The sequence below is a fragment of the Gobio gobio genome (assembly GCF_949357685.1).
Source record: "Gobio gobio genome assembly, chromosome: 15".
NCBI lineage: Eukaryota > Metazoa > Chordata > Actinopteri > Cypriniformes > Gobionidae > Gobio > Gobio gobio.
The window spans coordinates 39,796,768-39,813,876 of record NC_137108.1 but is presented as its reverse complement, the minus strand read 5'-3'; the positions used below and the strand labels follow the sequence as shown (position 1 = coordinate 39,813,876).

Below are 17,109 nucleotides of genomic sequence, written 5' to 3'. Positions count from 1 at the left end.
TAGAGTAGTATGGTATGGAATAGAAAGGCATGGTAAAGTATGGTACGTTAGGGCAGAGGTTTTCAAACTGGGGTTCGGAACCATACAAATGTGGAAAAAAAAAAGATAATAAAGTTAAAGTTTAAGGGATTTAAGGGATTCCAAATCTGTATAAGTTTCTTTCTGCTGTTGAACATAAAAGAAGATATTTTTTGCAAAGAATGTTGGTTATCAAACAGTTGACGGTAGCCATTGACTTCCATAGTAGGAAAAAATACTATGGAAGTCAATGGCAACCGTCAACTGTCTGGTTACCAACATTCTTTAAAATATCTTATTTTGTGTTCAGTGTCTACTGAATAGAAGCTAAATATTTTCTATATAATTTGTTTTCACCATATTTTTAGTTTTCACTGTATAGTGTAATTCCATCTTTATAAAAGAAGTTTGGGGTCTCTTTTGATCACCATGGTTGCATTTATTTGAGAGTCGGAGTCAGAGACAAACAGTTGCTTTGTCTTTATATTTTCGCTGGCAAAACTGAGCAAAACAAACAATATTGTGTCTAAAACAACAAAATATTAACTTATTTATTTTATTAAACTTTTGTATGAGATCAGTATCACATTTGCACTTGTGCAATTCTAGACAGAAAAACAGAACTCGTGTGATATTGCACTCGTTACTCGTGTGATATTGCACTCGTTACTCGTGTGATATTGCTTATTGCATACATCATGATGTAAATGTGAGGCTGTTTTCACACTTTCACACTGGCACTTTAATTCTAAACGGGGCATGGTTCACATGAGAAATTGGTAATGTGAAAGCTGTCATGCGGATCCGGGTGAGCTGAGCTCAGGGGTACCGAACCCGAGACTGCCTGAAGGAGGTGGTCTGAGTTCAGTTGCCCAACTTGCGCTCAAACTGTGCCGCGATTCACGTGAATGTGAAAGCAACGGAATCGGGTGCGCAAGAAAAGTAACCCGCGCATGTGTTTTATTAGATGATGATGTATTTAGTTCAATAAAACACATGCAAGGGATGATAGTGTTGATGATTTACCTTGGACATGAGCTAGAGTGAGCCTGCAGTGTTGCCTATTTGCACATAGCACCAGCGGGAACAATCGCGCTCTGACGCAGACCAAACCACAACAAACGTGCCCAGTGTAAAAACACCCTGAGACTAAAACTCAAACAAGGGCATTTTTGCCTCATATCTTGAGTTTTAGGGACATTCTAACTGCATTCTATAGGCTTCATTACTCAATGAGTTTTTTCCCTGCATCATATTTTTCATCAATCAACTATATGAAATGTAAGATGACCTACGTTAGTCTGGGGCGGGGCAATTTTAACACATAATTTTTTACCGTAACTAATTAATCTAATTAACACGATGAATCGGCAGCCCTATGTGAAACATTATTCTAATTAAAAATAACTGATTTCTATTTTAATATATTTTAAAATGTAATTTTTTCCTATAATGGCAAAGCTGAATTTTCAGCATCATTACTTCAGTGTCACATGATCCTTTAGAGATCATTCTGATTTGGTGCTCAAGAAACTTTTGTAATATTATCAATGTTAAAAACAGTTGCTTAAAAGGTATGTCGGATTGACTGTAGTCCAAATTCAAAATATTTAAGAGTGTTGTTTCCCCAGGACACGCAACAGAAGCGAGCGCAATTGACAATGAAAGCCACACTGTAAGTTGATAAGTTGATTTATCCGCGTTTTAATATGCTCTTGTTCATAGAGATTTTTTGATGGATGCTGAGGCTTTTTAGGTTAACTAGAATCTGCAATCTCTGACCAGTTTGTTTGCTGGTTTCCATGGCAGCAATACGCTGTGTTTTCTGCCAACTGGCAACCTGTGGTGTTGAAATACTATTGGGTAAACCAGCAGCGTGCGGTATTGCATAGAACAAAACAAAAACAGACATGCCGACACGAGCATGTTTCCTACATATCTGCAAGCATATTATGGTATTTTTGTGCTTTAGTAAAGTGAAAATCTTGCATACAGCACCTTTAAGATTTTGAGTCACGATCATTGTCTTTGATGTACAGTTTAAAAGAAAAATATTTTATTTGAAATAGAAATATCTGAATGTTTTCATTTCTTTCAAATAAAAAAACAACAACATACTGTTCCCAAACTTTTGTGGGAAATAATTTTCTGCTCTTGTGGAGATAATAAAGACTAAAATAAGCTCTGTGGAGAGAAAGATGTGTACAAACAACATAAGAAAAGAAGCTGAATAAAATGACAGAGATGAAGTCCAGATGAAAAATGGAGAAGCATCTGTATACAATAACCTGAAAGACAGTAAATTAAGCAGAAGCTCATATAAAAATGTAGCTAAATATACCACAAGGAGGAGTTACCAAGATTATTGGGTTACTAACACAGCAAGCGAGATATTGATATGTACAACAGCGTACAGGAAGACCAATAAATATGCATTTATGTGCTTTCAGACATTTGTTCACGTTAGGAAATGTTGTCCAGAGGCCACTAAATTTTATTTTGAATTCATATAAAGCTTGTATAATGTTCATACCATGCTCATATAATGCTTGAATTGAACCACATGGAACAGTGATATGCAAAAAAGAACATTTGCACCAGAAGTTGCCCTTTGTAATTTTGAGAAAATTGAAATAAAAGGAAATGACAAAGCCATTAAACTGCTAAATGATCATTGCTAAAACAATCAAGAACCAACGCTACAGTTTTGATGTTCTGATACATCTATTCTACTACGTACTACTGTGAAACATAAAAGGTAACTTGAAAAATTTCTCAGTTTTGTTGTTGTTGTTGTTCATATACAATGGAAATCAATGGTAACCAAAACTGTTTGGTTACCAACATTCTTCAAAATATCTTTTTATATTATGCATAAGAAAGTCATACAGGTTTGAAATGACAAACTATCCTTTTAATGGGTTTTTTATTAATATGGAAATATGATTTATTTTTTATTTTTATGAAATGATACTCTAAATAAGAAACTAATACTGCCAGTAGGTGGTGGTAAATGTCTAAATGAGTAAGTCATTGGGCCCCCCCATCATACACCCGGCGCAATGCGACGGCAGGCGCTACGCAAGTGTTTTTTGCTGGTTTCAGCCCGACGCAGTTATCATTTTCACGTCCAGCGCCATGTTGTTTAAATAGCAAATGCACTCGCGCCCATCTGTTTGCCCATGGGCGTGCTGGTCTGAAAACGAGGTGTGTTCAGGTGCATTGTTGGCGCGTTGCTATTTTAAGACAACTGAAACCACAGAAAAAAAACACAGTATTTTTTTATTTTATTTAAAGGGCACGTTAGTAATATGCGCCTATAGACGGGTACACAACGCGCGTACTCTCTTCTTATTACACACACAGGAAGCAGCACACAAACATTTTTAAATATAAAAAATAAAAGGATTCCTCTCTGGAGAAGCGCTCAGTCTTTCTGCTCACACATTCCGCCATGTAAAAAGCAAATCCGCCATGGCGTTGCAACTGGCTTTTAGAGGGAATAGGAGATGAGATTCTGATTGGTTTATTGCATGTTACGCACAAAACACACCCATGACTCATTAAGAGACTGGGTTCAACCCTTTTTGGACAATGCGCTTGGCTCGCCAACCACTTTTTTTCCGTTGTTGAACTAGCAAAAGTGGATTCGGTCACGCCCTAAGTGCACCTGCGCCATGTGCTTTAGACCAGGGGTTTTCAAACTTTATGATGCCAAGGACCCCCCAATACAATGAATCTTTTATGAGATTCTTTTATCTTTCATTTAAACTGTTAGATAAATTGTGACATTATAAATACAAAATATTGTTTCCAAACTTATTGTTTCCAATACTACACTTATGTATACAGCAAGAAAGGAGAGAAACATTTAGAAATGGAACAATATTCAGTAGACTTTGTCCATATTTGCTTTGTCTTTTTATTCTCTGAAATTTTCTGAGGACCCCTTGGAACCTTCTGGAGGACCCCTGGCGGTCCCAGGACCCCAGTTTGAAAACCCCTGCTTTAGACCATGCGTTCAGATCGTTAAAATAGGGCCCATTGAGACACTCATTCATTCGATTTGTTCAAATGGCTCTCTTTATGAATGGGCCATTGAATTGTTGGTTCACCCGAATCGTCAAAAACACAGATTCAGTCAGTAATGAAACACCACTGTGTGTTGCACGGAGATCCACAACAGTTCTGCTGTGGCTTTAGCTCATATTTTGTTGGCAAATCTGAGCAAAAAAAGACAATATTGTGTCTAAAATGTTACAAAATATTGGCCTGGTTTCACAGACATGGCTTGGATTAAACCTTAGTTCAATTAGGACATTTAAAGCAGCACTAGGTAGGTTTTGCTCTCGGGGTCCCCCTACAGTTGGGAAACAGTATTGCCCTCTACTACTGTCGTAACTGTCATTCTACATCAGGGGATGCATCGCACGTGCATTTATTGACATGACAACCATGATAGCCCTGAACACTGCAGGAGTTAACATGCAGGTGTTCTGCTTGCGTCGCGTGTGAAATGTCTTCATCCCGGGTAACGTTACAGTGGCATATGTTTCAGCATGTCATATGAATATAATTTAATTTAATTTTTTTTAGGTAATAACCATATATCGTCAATATTACAATATCAAGCTACCATAGATGAAACTGCAAATTTGAAAAATCGATTTGCATTATAGCTTGAGGCAAGACAAATAAACCAATATCATAGACATGTTAGGTATCCTAACATATGATTTTGTACGTCTTACGTATTTACTTGCAAGAATGTAGCCCGTCCTCCTTCAGCTCACGCCAACGAGCAAACGCTGGCCCAATGTTGAGCCTCGTCATGCCTTTAATCCGATCACTTTCTCGTTTCCTCTTTTTGCTTTCCTCCGACAAAACCTTTGCTTTCTTATTTTTCTGTGCTACTTCGGCCATGACTACAACATTCGGCAAACAAATGATAGTTTGGCTCGCACGTCCGAATTTAAGGAAGTGGGGGTGGTGGTGGAAGTGACGTATATGCCGTAAAGCAGTCGAATTTTGTAGTTCTTTTTTTTCTCGGGTTACTACCCAAAACCCGAAGTTTAAAAGTACGATTAAAAACGATACAGACCCCGTCAGGCTATGGCAGACGTGTCATTCAACCTATTGTAAGTCGATGTATCATCACAAGAGTCTTGAAAATATATTATAAAGGTTGAAAAGTTACCTAGTGCTGCTTTAAGTAGCTTTTATAAACGTACCTTTTAGAAAAAAACATTACTGGTGTGCATCTTGAGACAAAAATGGCACTGACATAATAAGATATGTCAATGAGATATATTTCAATATCACATTTGCACTCGTGCTATTCAGGGCAAAAACAGCATTCGTGTGATACTTGTTACTCGTGTGTGATATTGCTTAACTACAGTATCATATGATATAAATATGAGACAAAAACTCATACAGTGGCATTAATTTTAGGTGCATTCTAACTGCATTTTATAGGCTCCATCTCGTAGTGAGTTGTTAACCTGCAATCATCACCGATCAACTGCATAAAATGTAAGATAACCTATGTACCTATGTTTAGGGCGGGTGAGTTAAATGCTTATCACACAAAGAAACTTAATAACTAACAACTTTATCAAGGAGAGCATGTAGGTAAATGCAATTATTAGTGAATAAAACTCTTTGTGAGGTGCCTGGGGAATGGGAGAAACTCTTACAGGTGATGGCTGTGAACAAGTCAAGGATGACACACTCACTGTCTCATCCGCTCTATTCTGCCCTCAGCCATAGAGGTATTGATGCTACTCACTCCCAGAGAACCCAGCAGAGGCTTCTCTTCCTCTGCTTCAGCTCCTGAAACACACACACAATACATATACACTATCAGACAAAAGTTTGGACTGACTTCACTTGACTGAATTTTTATGTTCCTGGACTATTCTTTTTTTAATGAAAATGTTGCAGTGTTTATTGTAAATGATTTTCCCGTGCACATAATTTAACTAATGCGTCCAGTTAGTTAGCAACGTCCAACTTCACATGATCCAATCAATCCCCGAGGATGAAGTCTCGGCCAAAATTGTTTCTCATTCTAGAAGCCGATATACGTCGTAATAGGAAAGAAAAGACAATCTCAACTAACGTTTCATGGAATCTTCCGTTTCCGTTTAATTTTTAATGTAAAAGCACACAGCATGTACAAGGATTCTGGTTTCATCCACTTCCAGTTATTTTTAGTTGTTAATTTTAGTTATTAACAATAATAAATGTTTCTTAAGCAGCAAATCGGCATATTAGAATGATTTCTGAAAAATCATGTGACTCTAAAGATGCTGAAAATTCAGCTTTAAATCACAGAAATAAATTGCATTTTAAAATATATTCAAATTAAAAAAAGTTATTTTAAATTGTAAAAATATTTCACAATAATACTGCTTTTGCTGTATTTTTGATCAAATAAAGCAGCCTTGGTGAGCAGAAGAGACTTCTTTCAAAACCATTAAAAAATCTGAATGATTCCAAATTTTTGACTGGTAGTGCATATAAAAATTGATTCGGATTTCTAAAAAGTGAGGGGTCTGAATCAAAAGGAAGCTGCCTTATTGATTCAGTTTATCACAGAGATTATACATTACAGTCCTAAACTGTCTATGATGCAGGAAAGCTGTAGAATATTAATATAATAAAAAAGAGAAAATCAAAAACAGTCAATACAGTGCATCCTTCAGAGCAATAAATGTGTTTATCTGAACATATTTTTCAGGTTTATTGTGAATGTTTATGAGCAAATCTCTAATAAAAAAAGGCCATTTTCATGGCAGAATATTATAGAGTTTACAACTTGCGTGACATCATAGCCATTAGAGAATAATAGCGGACAATGGGTACCAAGGGAAGACATTTTACACAAGTACATGAAGCAAAAGGTTTGGTAAAGTTTTAGCTATACGTTTATGCAGGCAAGCGCTGAATGAAGTCAGAGATATGAAAGTGGAGCTCGAGAAGAAAGCTGCATTTCTGAGCTGTCAGCCACAGTGACATGCATGTTACGGTTCACCAAGCCAAACCAGATTGTATGCGTGTGCGCGTGTGTGTTTGAGAAGTCAGCAGGTGATGAGGGGACACACAAGTCATATGTCAGAGCACCTTGTGGATTGTGTACGTCAAGTGTGTGTTTGTGTGTATAAATGTCACTGTTGTTCTTTCAGCAGCATAATCATAAAAATATTATTACTATATGTAACCACTTTCCTGTTACTGTATTTTACCTGTCATTAAAAGTACACATAAATCCATCTTTTGAAATGCAATTTTTTCAGAAAGTTCGACATGAATGCACCACCTGAAATCAAATCTACTGCTTCCCACTTTGAGCCCAAAAATACATTTTCTCTCCATTCTTTTTCTTATGGCTGAGCAAATCTGAAACTCATTGTGTTGACAAGGTGGCTGGTGAAAGAAAGAAAGGAGATAAGCTTAGAAAAGCTTTCTTCTATTACTCAGCCTAAAAGATCGACCCTGGGCTGATATTACCCATCATGCATTGTCCTAACACCGCTATCATTTATCTAACTCTACAGATAAGCTGAGTTCAGAAGTGAGGATTTGCTGAATAGTGTTTTTTTATATATATATATGGCCTGATATGATGATTTAGTCATTTATCTGGCCATATTTATATAGGCTTTGACATACAGGCTATTGAGAAATTAAGATATCCCAATGCATATCAACATACTTACAAATAAATACTAACTCAAGGTGATAAATACAAATACTCATTCACAGTGGCTCCTAAAAGCATTTGTACACTTAAGCTACACTTCGAAACATATGAATGCCATTGTATTTGATAACATTAAAGGGTTAGTTCACCCAAAAATGAAAATTCTGTCATTAATTACTTACCCTCATGTCGTTCGACACCCGTAAGACCTCCGTTCATCTTCGGAACACAAATTAAGATATTTTAGTTGAAATCTGATGGCTCTGAAAGGCCTCCATTGGCACAATGCACGGTTCACTCTCAAGACCCTTAAAAGGTACTAAAGACGTCGTTACAAAGTCCATCTCACTACAGTGGTTCTAAAATAACTTTATGAATCGGCGAGAATAGTTTTTGTGCGCAAAAAAACCCTAAATAACGACTTATATAGTGATGACAATTTCAAAACACGGCCTCATGAAGCTTCGAAGCGTTATGAATCAGTGAGTCGAATCATGATTCGGATCGCGTGTCAAACCGCCAAACTGCTGAAATTTGGCGATCCAAACTGCTGATTCGGCTCACTGATTCATAACGCTTCGAAGCTTCATGAGGCCGTGTTTTGAAATTGGTCATCACTTTATAAGTCGTTATTTAGGGTTTTTTTGCGCACAAAAACTATTCTCGTCACTCCATAAAGTTATTGTAGAACCACTGTAGTGAGATGGACTTTGTAACGACGCCTTTAGTACCTTTTAAGGGTCTTGAGAGTGAACCATGCATTGTGCCAATGGAGGCCTTTCAGAGCCATCAGATTTCAACTAAAATATCTTCATTTGTGTTCCGAAGATGAACGGAGGTCTTACGGGTGTCGAACGACATGAGGGTAAGTAATTAATGACAGAATTTTCATTTTTGGGTGAACTAACCCTTTAACAAGTGGAATTTCTTTGAAAGAAAAGAAAAGCACACTTTTCAAACCAAACATGTTACAAAAGTGAGCTACAGTAGCTCGTCTGTTTGATCGGACCACACGAGCCAGCCTTCACTCCCCACGTGCATCAATGAGCCTTGGCCGCCCATGACCCTGTTCACCACTGTTCCTTCCTTGGACCAATTTTGATAAATACTGACCACTGCAGACCGGGAACACCACACAAGATCTGCAGTTCTGGAGATGCTCTGACCCAGTCGTCTAGCCATCACAATTTGGCCCTTGTCAAACTCGCTCAAATCCTTACTCTTACCCATTTTTCATGCTTCTAACACATCGACTTTGAGGACAAAATGTTCATAATGTTATGCCTGATCAGTGTTAATATATACGTGCAAATATTTGTTAAATATATATACGTGCATGTGTGTGTATTCATATTTTGGATTAATCGCGATAAATCATTTGACAGTCCTTGAAATAAATAAAATAAGCATCTGTCGACTATGGGTTAAAACATTTGCACATTCAGTGTGGTATTTGGTACTTTTTAGGAAAAGGAAAAAATAATCAAAGAGAAATGAAAGACTAAATTCAGGGATTGATATGGTTCAAGATGGCAATTTTGATAAAGCATCTGAAACCTAAGAAGGTAAAATAAACCAGGAAAGTAACTGAGACTTGGACAGAAATACTCCAGTTCTATTGATGAGGAAATGCACAGAACTTATCTGATGTGGTCAGAGCCTGTAAATAGCCTCACGTGAATTACCTAATCAATGTTGCCATGGCTTCAAGTGGCAGACAGACAGGCTTCCTGACATTCTCACTTCGGAGTCATCAGGAACAAGACAAAAATCCTCAATATCACACACTGAGAGGGGTGAAACTAGCAAATTGATCATCCACTCTAAGTGTATGGAGCTAAATGAGCGTGCTCACGTCTTCAGAAGAATGTATCATTTTTACAGGCCTGTGACCTTCAGTGGGCAGTTTTGTGTCTGCTCACTGACCTCTCAAGTAATTGGCCAGTCAGTATTGGAGAAAGATGCAATATATCTCATGTTGATAATGGAGTGTACCTGCCAGTGGGGTTGTATTGGTACATAGGCCTATCACCGATATTGTATACATTTTCTTGTGTGGAATGAGCAGGCTATACCATAAGCTATACTCACCATCTGAGTCACCATCCAGAACATTCTCCATGTGTCTGATCATGGCCTCCAGGTCACTGTCCTGTGACACACATAAAGGGGACACGTTCAGGCTGTGGTGTATGCTAGAGGATGCTTGAGACACACCATATGTTCCTTCTGGCCTACTTACAGAGACATTATAATATTAGAGGACATTATAGGGTTTCTTCTGTTTAGATCAAACTGTGATTGTGGCTAGACTTCCTAATGACAGTCTAGCCACACAAGGGTCTTGAAATGCAGGTTCAATAAACACCATTTCGGATCAAAGGGAATGTTATCTGAAATGATAACATGACCTGGAGGGAGGAAGTGGCACCGTGATAGTGGCAACCTGAAGGTTTTTATACTCCCTTGAGGCATTCACCTTGTTGATGAAAGTCTCAATGAACATACAGACAAAATGAGTTTGAAGCAGGACTAAAGGTCCATCAGCAACATAATAAGGTGTTTCTTCAACTATGGGCACTTTTGCCCTTGTAGACTTTTAGACAATAACCTCTTCTAAAATATATTCACACTCTTACTAGTTTTAAAAATGATGTACCAAAAATGTCCAAAAGTGCACATACATTCATCACAGGAATATTTTTTTAATTTTTGTGAAACATGAACATTTCCATCAAACGCTAATTTCCACCAAATTGTTACCTGATCGATTCAATCCATCCTTGCTGAATAAATGTATTAATTTCTTTAAGTTCTTTACTTCTTTAAGTTCTTTCTTACCGACCCCAAACTTTTGAACGATAGTACAATGTTACAAAAGCTTTCTATTTCATATAAATACTGTTCGGTTGAACTTTCTATTCATCAAAGAATCCTAAAAAATGTTTTACAACACTGCTGTAATGTTTTTCAACATTGATAATAATCATAAATGTTTCTTCAGCAGCAAATCATCATATTTTAATGATTTCTGAAGGATCATGTGACACTGAAGACTGGAGTAATGATACTGAAAATTCAGCTTTGCATCACAGGAATACATTTATAGATTTATATATCCTAAATACACAAAAAAGTACTACTAATAGTATATTGATTATTTAATTCGTATTATTATATTTTAACGTTTGATGAAATTATGCACATTTAATATACAAGACTTAAACAACAACTGTAAAAGTTAACAATTGTTTTTTAACAACCCAAATATGGAAATTATTTATGATTATTTCACTCAATGACTATCAGTTTTAAAAAAGATGTTTCCATGGTGGATATCATATTTTAAAGGTGCCCTAGAATGAAAAACTAAATTAACCTTGGCATAGTTGAATAACAAGAGTTCAGCATATGGAAATCACATGAGTCTCAAACACCATTTCTTCCTTCTTCATATGTAAATCTCGTGCGTGAAAAACACCACGGAAAAATAGGCGAATCTCAACATAACACTGACTGTTACGCAACAGTCGGGATCATTAATATGTACGCCCCCAACATTTGCATGTTCAAGGCCAGCGAAAATGGCAGATCATGGAAATAAATGTTATGTTCCAGGCTGTGCAGGGGATTTGAGGACTTTTCATACCCTTCCCACAGAACAAAACTGTCAACAGGCATGGTTGATGTTTATCTATAACCGGATACCGCAACTAATTTAATTCAAAGTTGTTAGTTTGCTCGGCCCATTTTACCACGGACAGTTTTTCTAACCTGGGACAAGCAGGCTTCGCTCAGCGTCTGATACTGAAGAAGGGGGCAATTCCAACTATATTCCCGCAAGCAGTAAGTAGTGATTTTATCCACTTCAGTACTATACTGTCAAACTGTACTGTACAAACAACATATTTACATGCTACTAGGGCTGTAACGATTTGACCAAAAATAAAAATCTCGATTAATTGAACATTTTACCTCAATTATGATAAATGAACGATTATTTTGCTCTCTTTTTTCTTGCTTTCCTTTTTTTTGACCTCATAGTTCACTGACAAGGTTTGTACTGTAAATATTTTCTACTATTAAAAGGTGGGGTATTTTTTTCTAATGAAAAAGTGAATTTCATTGTGATTTTAAAATACTTGAAGGAAATGGTTCACTTTCAGCAGTTATTGTCTATGGGGCAGATTTCTGTTTGTTGTACACTAGATACAGATACATTAGCAGAGTAGGCCTACATTACATTTATTTGAATGCATTAATGAGAGAGTGATTGCGTGTGTGAAGTAGTCATACAGTCTCTATTTATTATGAAGCTGTGGTTTGTACTTCAAAGGTATTAAAATCTATGCTATAACGGTTGAGTTTCTAAGCTACTTTAGTAATGAATCAAAGGGCAGCGTTGACAATGAGTTTCTGCGCTCCTCTCTGCGCGCAATCTTCACGTGATGTGCAAGCTGCTGTCTGAGTGTTTGTGAGTCACAATATATCAGGCATTAGTTCAACATAATACACATCTGATGGTTTAAAATTGCTTCAATGTTCAAAATGAAAGGCCTTAAAACACATACAAATGACAGTTTTGTGAGGACGTGAAACTGATCTGGGTTCAGGACGCGCGTGTTGTCGGAGATGCGGCTCGGCTCTCTGTGTCACCGAAGAAAGCTCATGAGCACTGAACGGAGAAGTTTTCCATAACGTTGTTCTTGAATAGTGCACAATCGCTTTAAATGTTCAAACTGGCAAGTCTTTAAACTAATTTAATTGACAAACTTCACGAGGACGCAAGTGAAAGTGATCTGACTTCAAGGCTTGCGCGTGACGTCTCTGTGTGTGTATCAGCGCATATAAGAACGGAGATTAACGTACCTGTATAAACTGTAAAACATGCAATTACCATAGTACTTGAGAGCATCTATAAACAAAGATAACTGCTCCCGCATCTCTCCGTGTGCTTGCAAACTGACTGGGCGGAGTCACGTGTAAACCGAAATAACCGACATGGGAAAATTACGTCGGTTAGAGGTTCTACATTTCGGTTTCGATTACTTTTCGGTTAATCGTCCAGCCCTACGTGCTACCCAGTTCGCTGTTTAGAGTTCGTGATTCAAAGTGAAGAAGCTATTATTGTAAAATCATACGAAGACACATTACAATAATTAAAATGTTTTTACAATGCTAAAAACAAAGTTGTGACTGTTGACCATAGACCGTAAAAAAATATGGACGACGCGACTTCATTGACTTCCGCTGACATAGTTGAAGCTTTCATAGGCCCGCTCACGGCACTGACATCTTGGGACCGAGTCTGCGCAGTAGCGATCTCGGGACCGGAGTTGCGCAGTAGAGAACAGGAAGTAGAGGCGCGATTATCAAGAGCCCGCCCACACTCTCACAGATGCATAATAATTCATTGTGTTGGTGTGAAATAAACAGTTATAGAAATGTAAAAATTAAAGCTAAAGCTCCAATCTCCTCCCAAAAATCCAGAAAAAAGTCAGTTAGTGCCTCAGTGACAACTTCACTCGGAGAAGTCGTCAATCTCAGCTGTCAATCATGACGTCACACCCCACGTTTTTATAGCATCACATAACTCACTAAAACTAAACTTATTTAAAAAACGAACACTTGAAATGAAATCATCGTAATAAAAACTGCCTAAAATGACAGAAACCATCTTTAGGAAACAATTATTTGAAGTGTAATTGAATTGTTTAGTGTGTCTCGCGTCCATTCAAATACATGGAGGGGTGGGGTTTAGGAGCTATACTGGGACCGACCACCGGGGGGCGATCGAGGGTCGGAAGCTTCAGTTTCTGACAGGAGCACTACAGGCTTGCTGCTGACGTTATGAGTTAACGTGTAAAGGATAGTTCACCCTGAAATGAAAATAAAGCCATCTTTTACTCACCCTGCTGTTGTCCCAATGCCCTATGTCCTTCTATCTTTTTCGGACCTCAAAAGCAGAAATTTAAAAAAATAGTCCAGTGAATAGATAGTGAATAGTGACCAGGCTAAAACATTACAAAAATGATACAAAAGTATCACGTGAGACGTGCGCGCCATATATGGAAAGTGTTCAAGAGGTATACTATAAGGTTTTGCAAGAAAGAAACCGTATTATTCAGTCAAAATACTGAGCTCGGTCGTTAGTGTTCCTGTGGTACCCAGGATAAGCACACACGTGCACCATTTTGAGAAATCAGGCTCAATAGAAACAAACGTGACTCGCGTCTTTTCTATAAGGTATATCTGATAAGAAATAATACAATAAGAGTAACCTCCTGAAGTGAATGCTGTGTACCGGTTGTCATGACAACATTGCATGAGTGGCTGCTGACGCGCAGTGAAACGGCCAATCAGAGCAGAACTCTACATTACAATTCATGACCCTTCCAAATAAGGCAAAAACAGACAATTTTTTGTATTCTAGGGACAATTTCTAGGGTTGTAAATTGACCTGTAAACCCGTATCTGTACAATTTTTGCCCTTAAATAAGCCACATACCCTCTATGTAGATATCAGAGAACAATTTTAAATATTGTTTCAACTCATTATAGGGCACCTTTATTATTAAAAGTCTGGTCTGGGTCTATATATTAAAATGCATTTGAAAAGTAGCAACAATAAAAGTGCCAAAGGTTGAAGAAACAAAATGTTGTGAAAGAAAAACCATATTCAATCTGCGATTGGTTTGCAGAAATCAGTGCCAAATTCACTGCGTACGAGACACAAATGCATTGTGTTGGAAGGGTAGGCCTTTGGGCAGTTCAAGGGTTTCAAGTCATGCCATCTGTGCTAAACATTGAAATGAGAAAATAAAAAACTACCATCACAGAAGGACCAGCTATGTATTATGCAGCTATTTACAAAATGCAATTCTTCTGTCCTCCATTCCGGGGAATCTCACCAGGCCACGGCTGGCAGCACAAATACCGCCAGCTTCATTCTCACTGAGAGCCAGCTAATTATCAAATATCCACTGGGGCAGAAGTCTATTCCACTCTCTCCTTTGGTTTCATACTTATACCATCACGATTCTGAGTTTTTCCCCCCTATTTCACAATGGTGACAAATAGTTTTAATCTATTCTCGGCTGGCCTGATCGAATCGTGCAGAAGCCTGGTATTGGATTGCCGCTTTAAGAGTCTGCTGAGGTAGTTCGTGATCTCTTGTGAGTCCAGATGAGCCCCTGGCTTTATCGCACCTGATCTGAACGTATGTGTTTGCTGTTGTGTCACTGAACTCCAGCACTACAAAGTATCTGCAATAATGAGGTTGAGCTCGGTTGAGAGCAAAATGCATTTGCATAATGCGGACAATAATACAGCAGACAAGTGGTATCATATTACCTGTACATTAACGATTACCTGTGGACTTGAGTGCGTGTGAAATATGATTGAATTCATCTTATTCCATGCATAAACAGATGATCCTGTCAATGAAAGCTTATTAAGACTTGAGGGTGTCTTTGAGTTTAGTGTGTGAATAATTCAAAAAGATACGGGAAGGGAAAAGAGGATACTTGAGGATATACCTTGAGAATAGAAGGAAATATTGCATTAACATATTTGGGTAGCTGATGCAGTTTAGATTCAAATCTGCAATGCAACAAATACATTTTTGTACAATGTGCACACCAGTAATGTTTTTTTAAGGCATGTTTAAATGTCCTAATTTAACTAAGACCTAATCCTGGCTTAATCTAAGCCCTGTTTGTGAGACCGGGCCATACACTACCATTCAAAAGTCTCTTATGCTCACTAAGGCTGCATTTATTTGCTCAAATATACTGTAAAAACATTATTATTGTGATAGATATTGTCTGTTTTATCTATTGTTTGTCGATTTATTGTATTTTAAAATGTTTTAAAATGTATTCCTGTGTTGACAAAAAAGCTGAACTTCAAGCATCATTACTCCTGATCCTTCAAAAATCATTCTAATATGCTGATTTGCTGCTCAAGAAACATTTATGATTATTATCAATGTTGAAATCAGCGATACATGTGATGCATATCAGTGATGCATTTAATTTTCTGGAAATTTTTGTGTTAAAAAAAAACAGCATATATTGAAATAAAAATGTGGTTTTAGAGCCAATGATTTTGTCTGAACAATAACAAAATAAAAAAAATAATAGAATTCATATTTTTTTTCATTTTATTTGTCTTCTCTTAAAGGGTTAGAAAAATGAAAATTCTGTCATTAATTACTTACCCTCATGTCGTTCGACACCCGTAAGACCTCCGTTCATCTTCGGAACAGAAATGAAGATATTTTAGTTGAAATCTGATGGCTCTGAAAGGCCTCCATTGGCACAATGGCACGGTTCACTCTCAAGACCCTTAAAAGGTACTAAAGACGTCGTTACAAAGTCCATCTCACTACAGTGGTTCTAAAATAACTTTATAAATCGGCGAGAATAGTTTTTGTGCGCAAAAAAACCCTAAATAACGACTTACATAGTGATGACGATTTCAAAACAAGGCATCATGAAGCTTCGAAGCGTTATGAATCAATGAGCCGAATCATGATTCGGATCGCGTGTAAAACAGCCAAACTGCTGAAATTTGGCGATTCAAACCGCTGATTCGACTCGCTGATTCATAACGTTTCGAAGCTTCATGATGCCTTGTTTTGAAATCGTCATCACTATGTAAGTCGTTATTTAGGGTTTTTTTGCGCACAAAAACTATTCTCTCCGATTTTCATTTTTGGGTGAACTAATAACCCTTTAACATTTTAACGTAGATAAAGTTAAGCTGTTTGTTTTTAGGATGACAAAAAGTTTTAAAGGTAAAATTTTTAGGCTGATCAATTTTTTAGGTTGCTCTACCTTAGTGGTCTAACAGCGCTCGTCAATGTCAAAATGATCAAGACGGCCAATCAAATCAAAGATTTACTGTCACCGTCACAACGCAATAAGAGTTTGTGGATGCAAGCAGATGAAAGTATTCAACAACTGTTCATCTAGTAATGCAAACTACTCAACTTTATATGAAATTTTGCCGTTTTGAATTGAAAATATGTGATGATGATTCATGTAATGCATAAATGAATGTGACGATGAGGCCAGAAACGTTTGCGTTTAGGAATAAGAGTGAATGTGTGCACATTTAAAAAGCATTGGTTACTTCATAAATACTATTAGAACTTATTTTACCATTCTTATTTATTTATTTATTCTCTTAAATCGCTTTGAATTCTTCAATTATTTACAGTAACTCCTATTTCTAATTATTATTGTTTATTAAGTAATAACACAGAACAACTTCCGGTCTTGAGTCAACACAATATGCATGCGTTGCTCGGACAAAAAGCTCTCGGATTTCATCAAAAATATCTTAATTTGTGTTCCGAAGATGAACAAATGTCTAAC

General features: G+C 37.2%; 1 protein-coding gene across 1 annotated transcript in view; it reads right to left on the bottom strand.

The window, feature by feature from the left end:
* nek11 (NIMA-related kinase 11) overlaps window positions 1-17,109 on the bottom strand; it is a 111,060-nt gene that overhangs the window by 23,554 nt on the left and 70,397 nt on the right. Inside the window, exons 14-15 of the mRNA XM_079836114.1 lie at window positions 9,818-9,878; window positions 5,757-5,853 (exon numbers count right to left, since the gene is read on the bottom strand). Of these exons, the coding sequence (XP_079692240.1) occupies window positions 5,757-5,853; window positions 9,818-9,878 (158 nt within the window). The remainder of the gene's footprint in view (window positions 1-5,756; window positions 5,854-9,817; window positions 9,879-17,109) is intronic.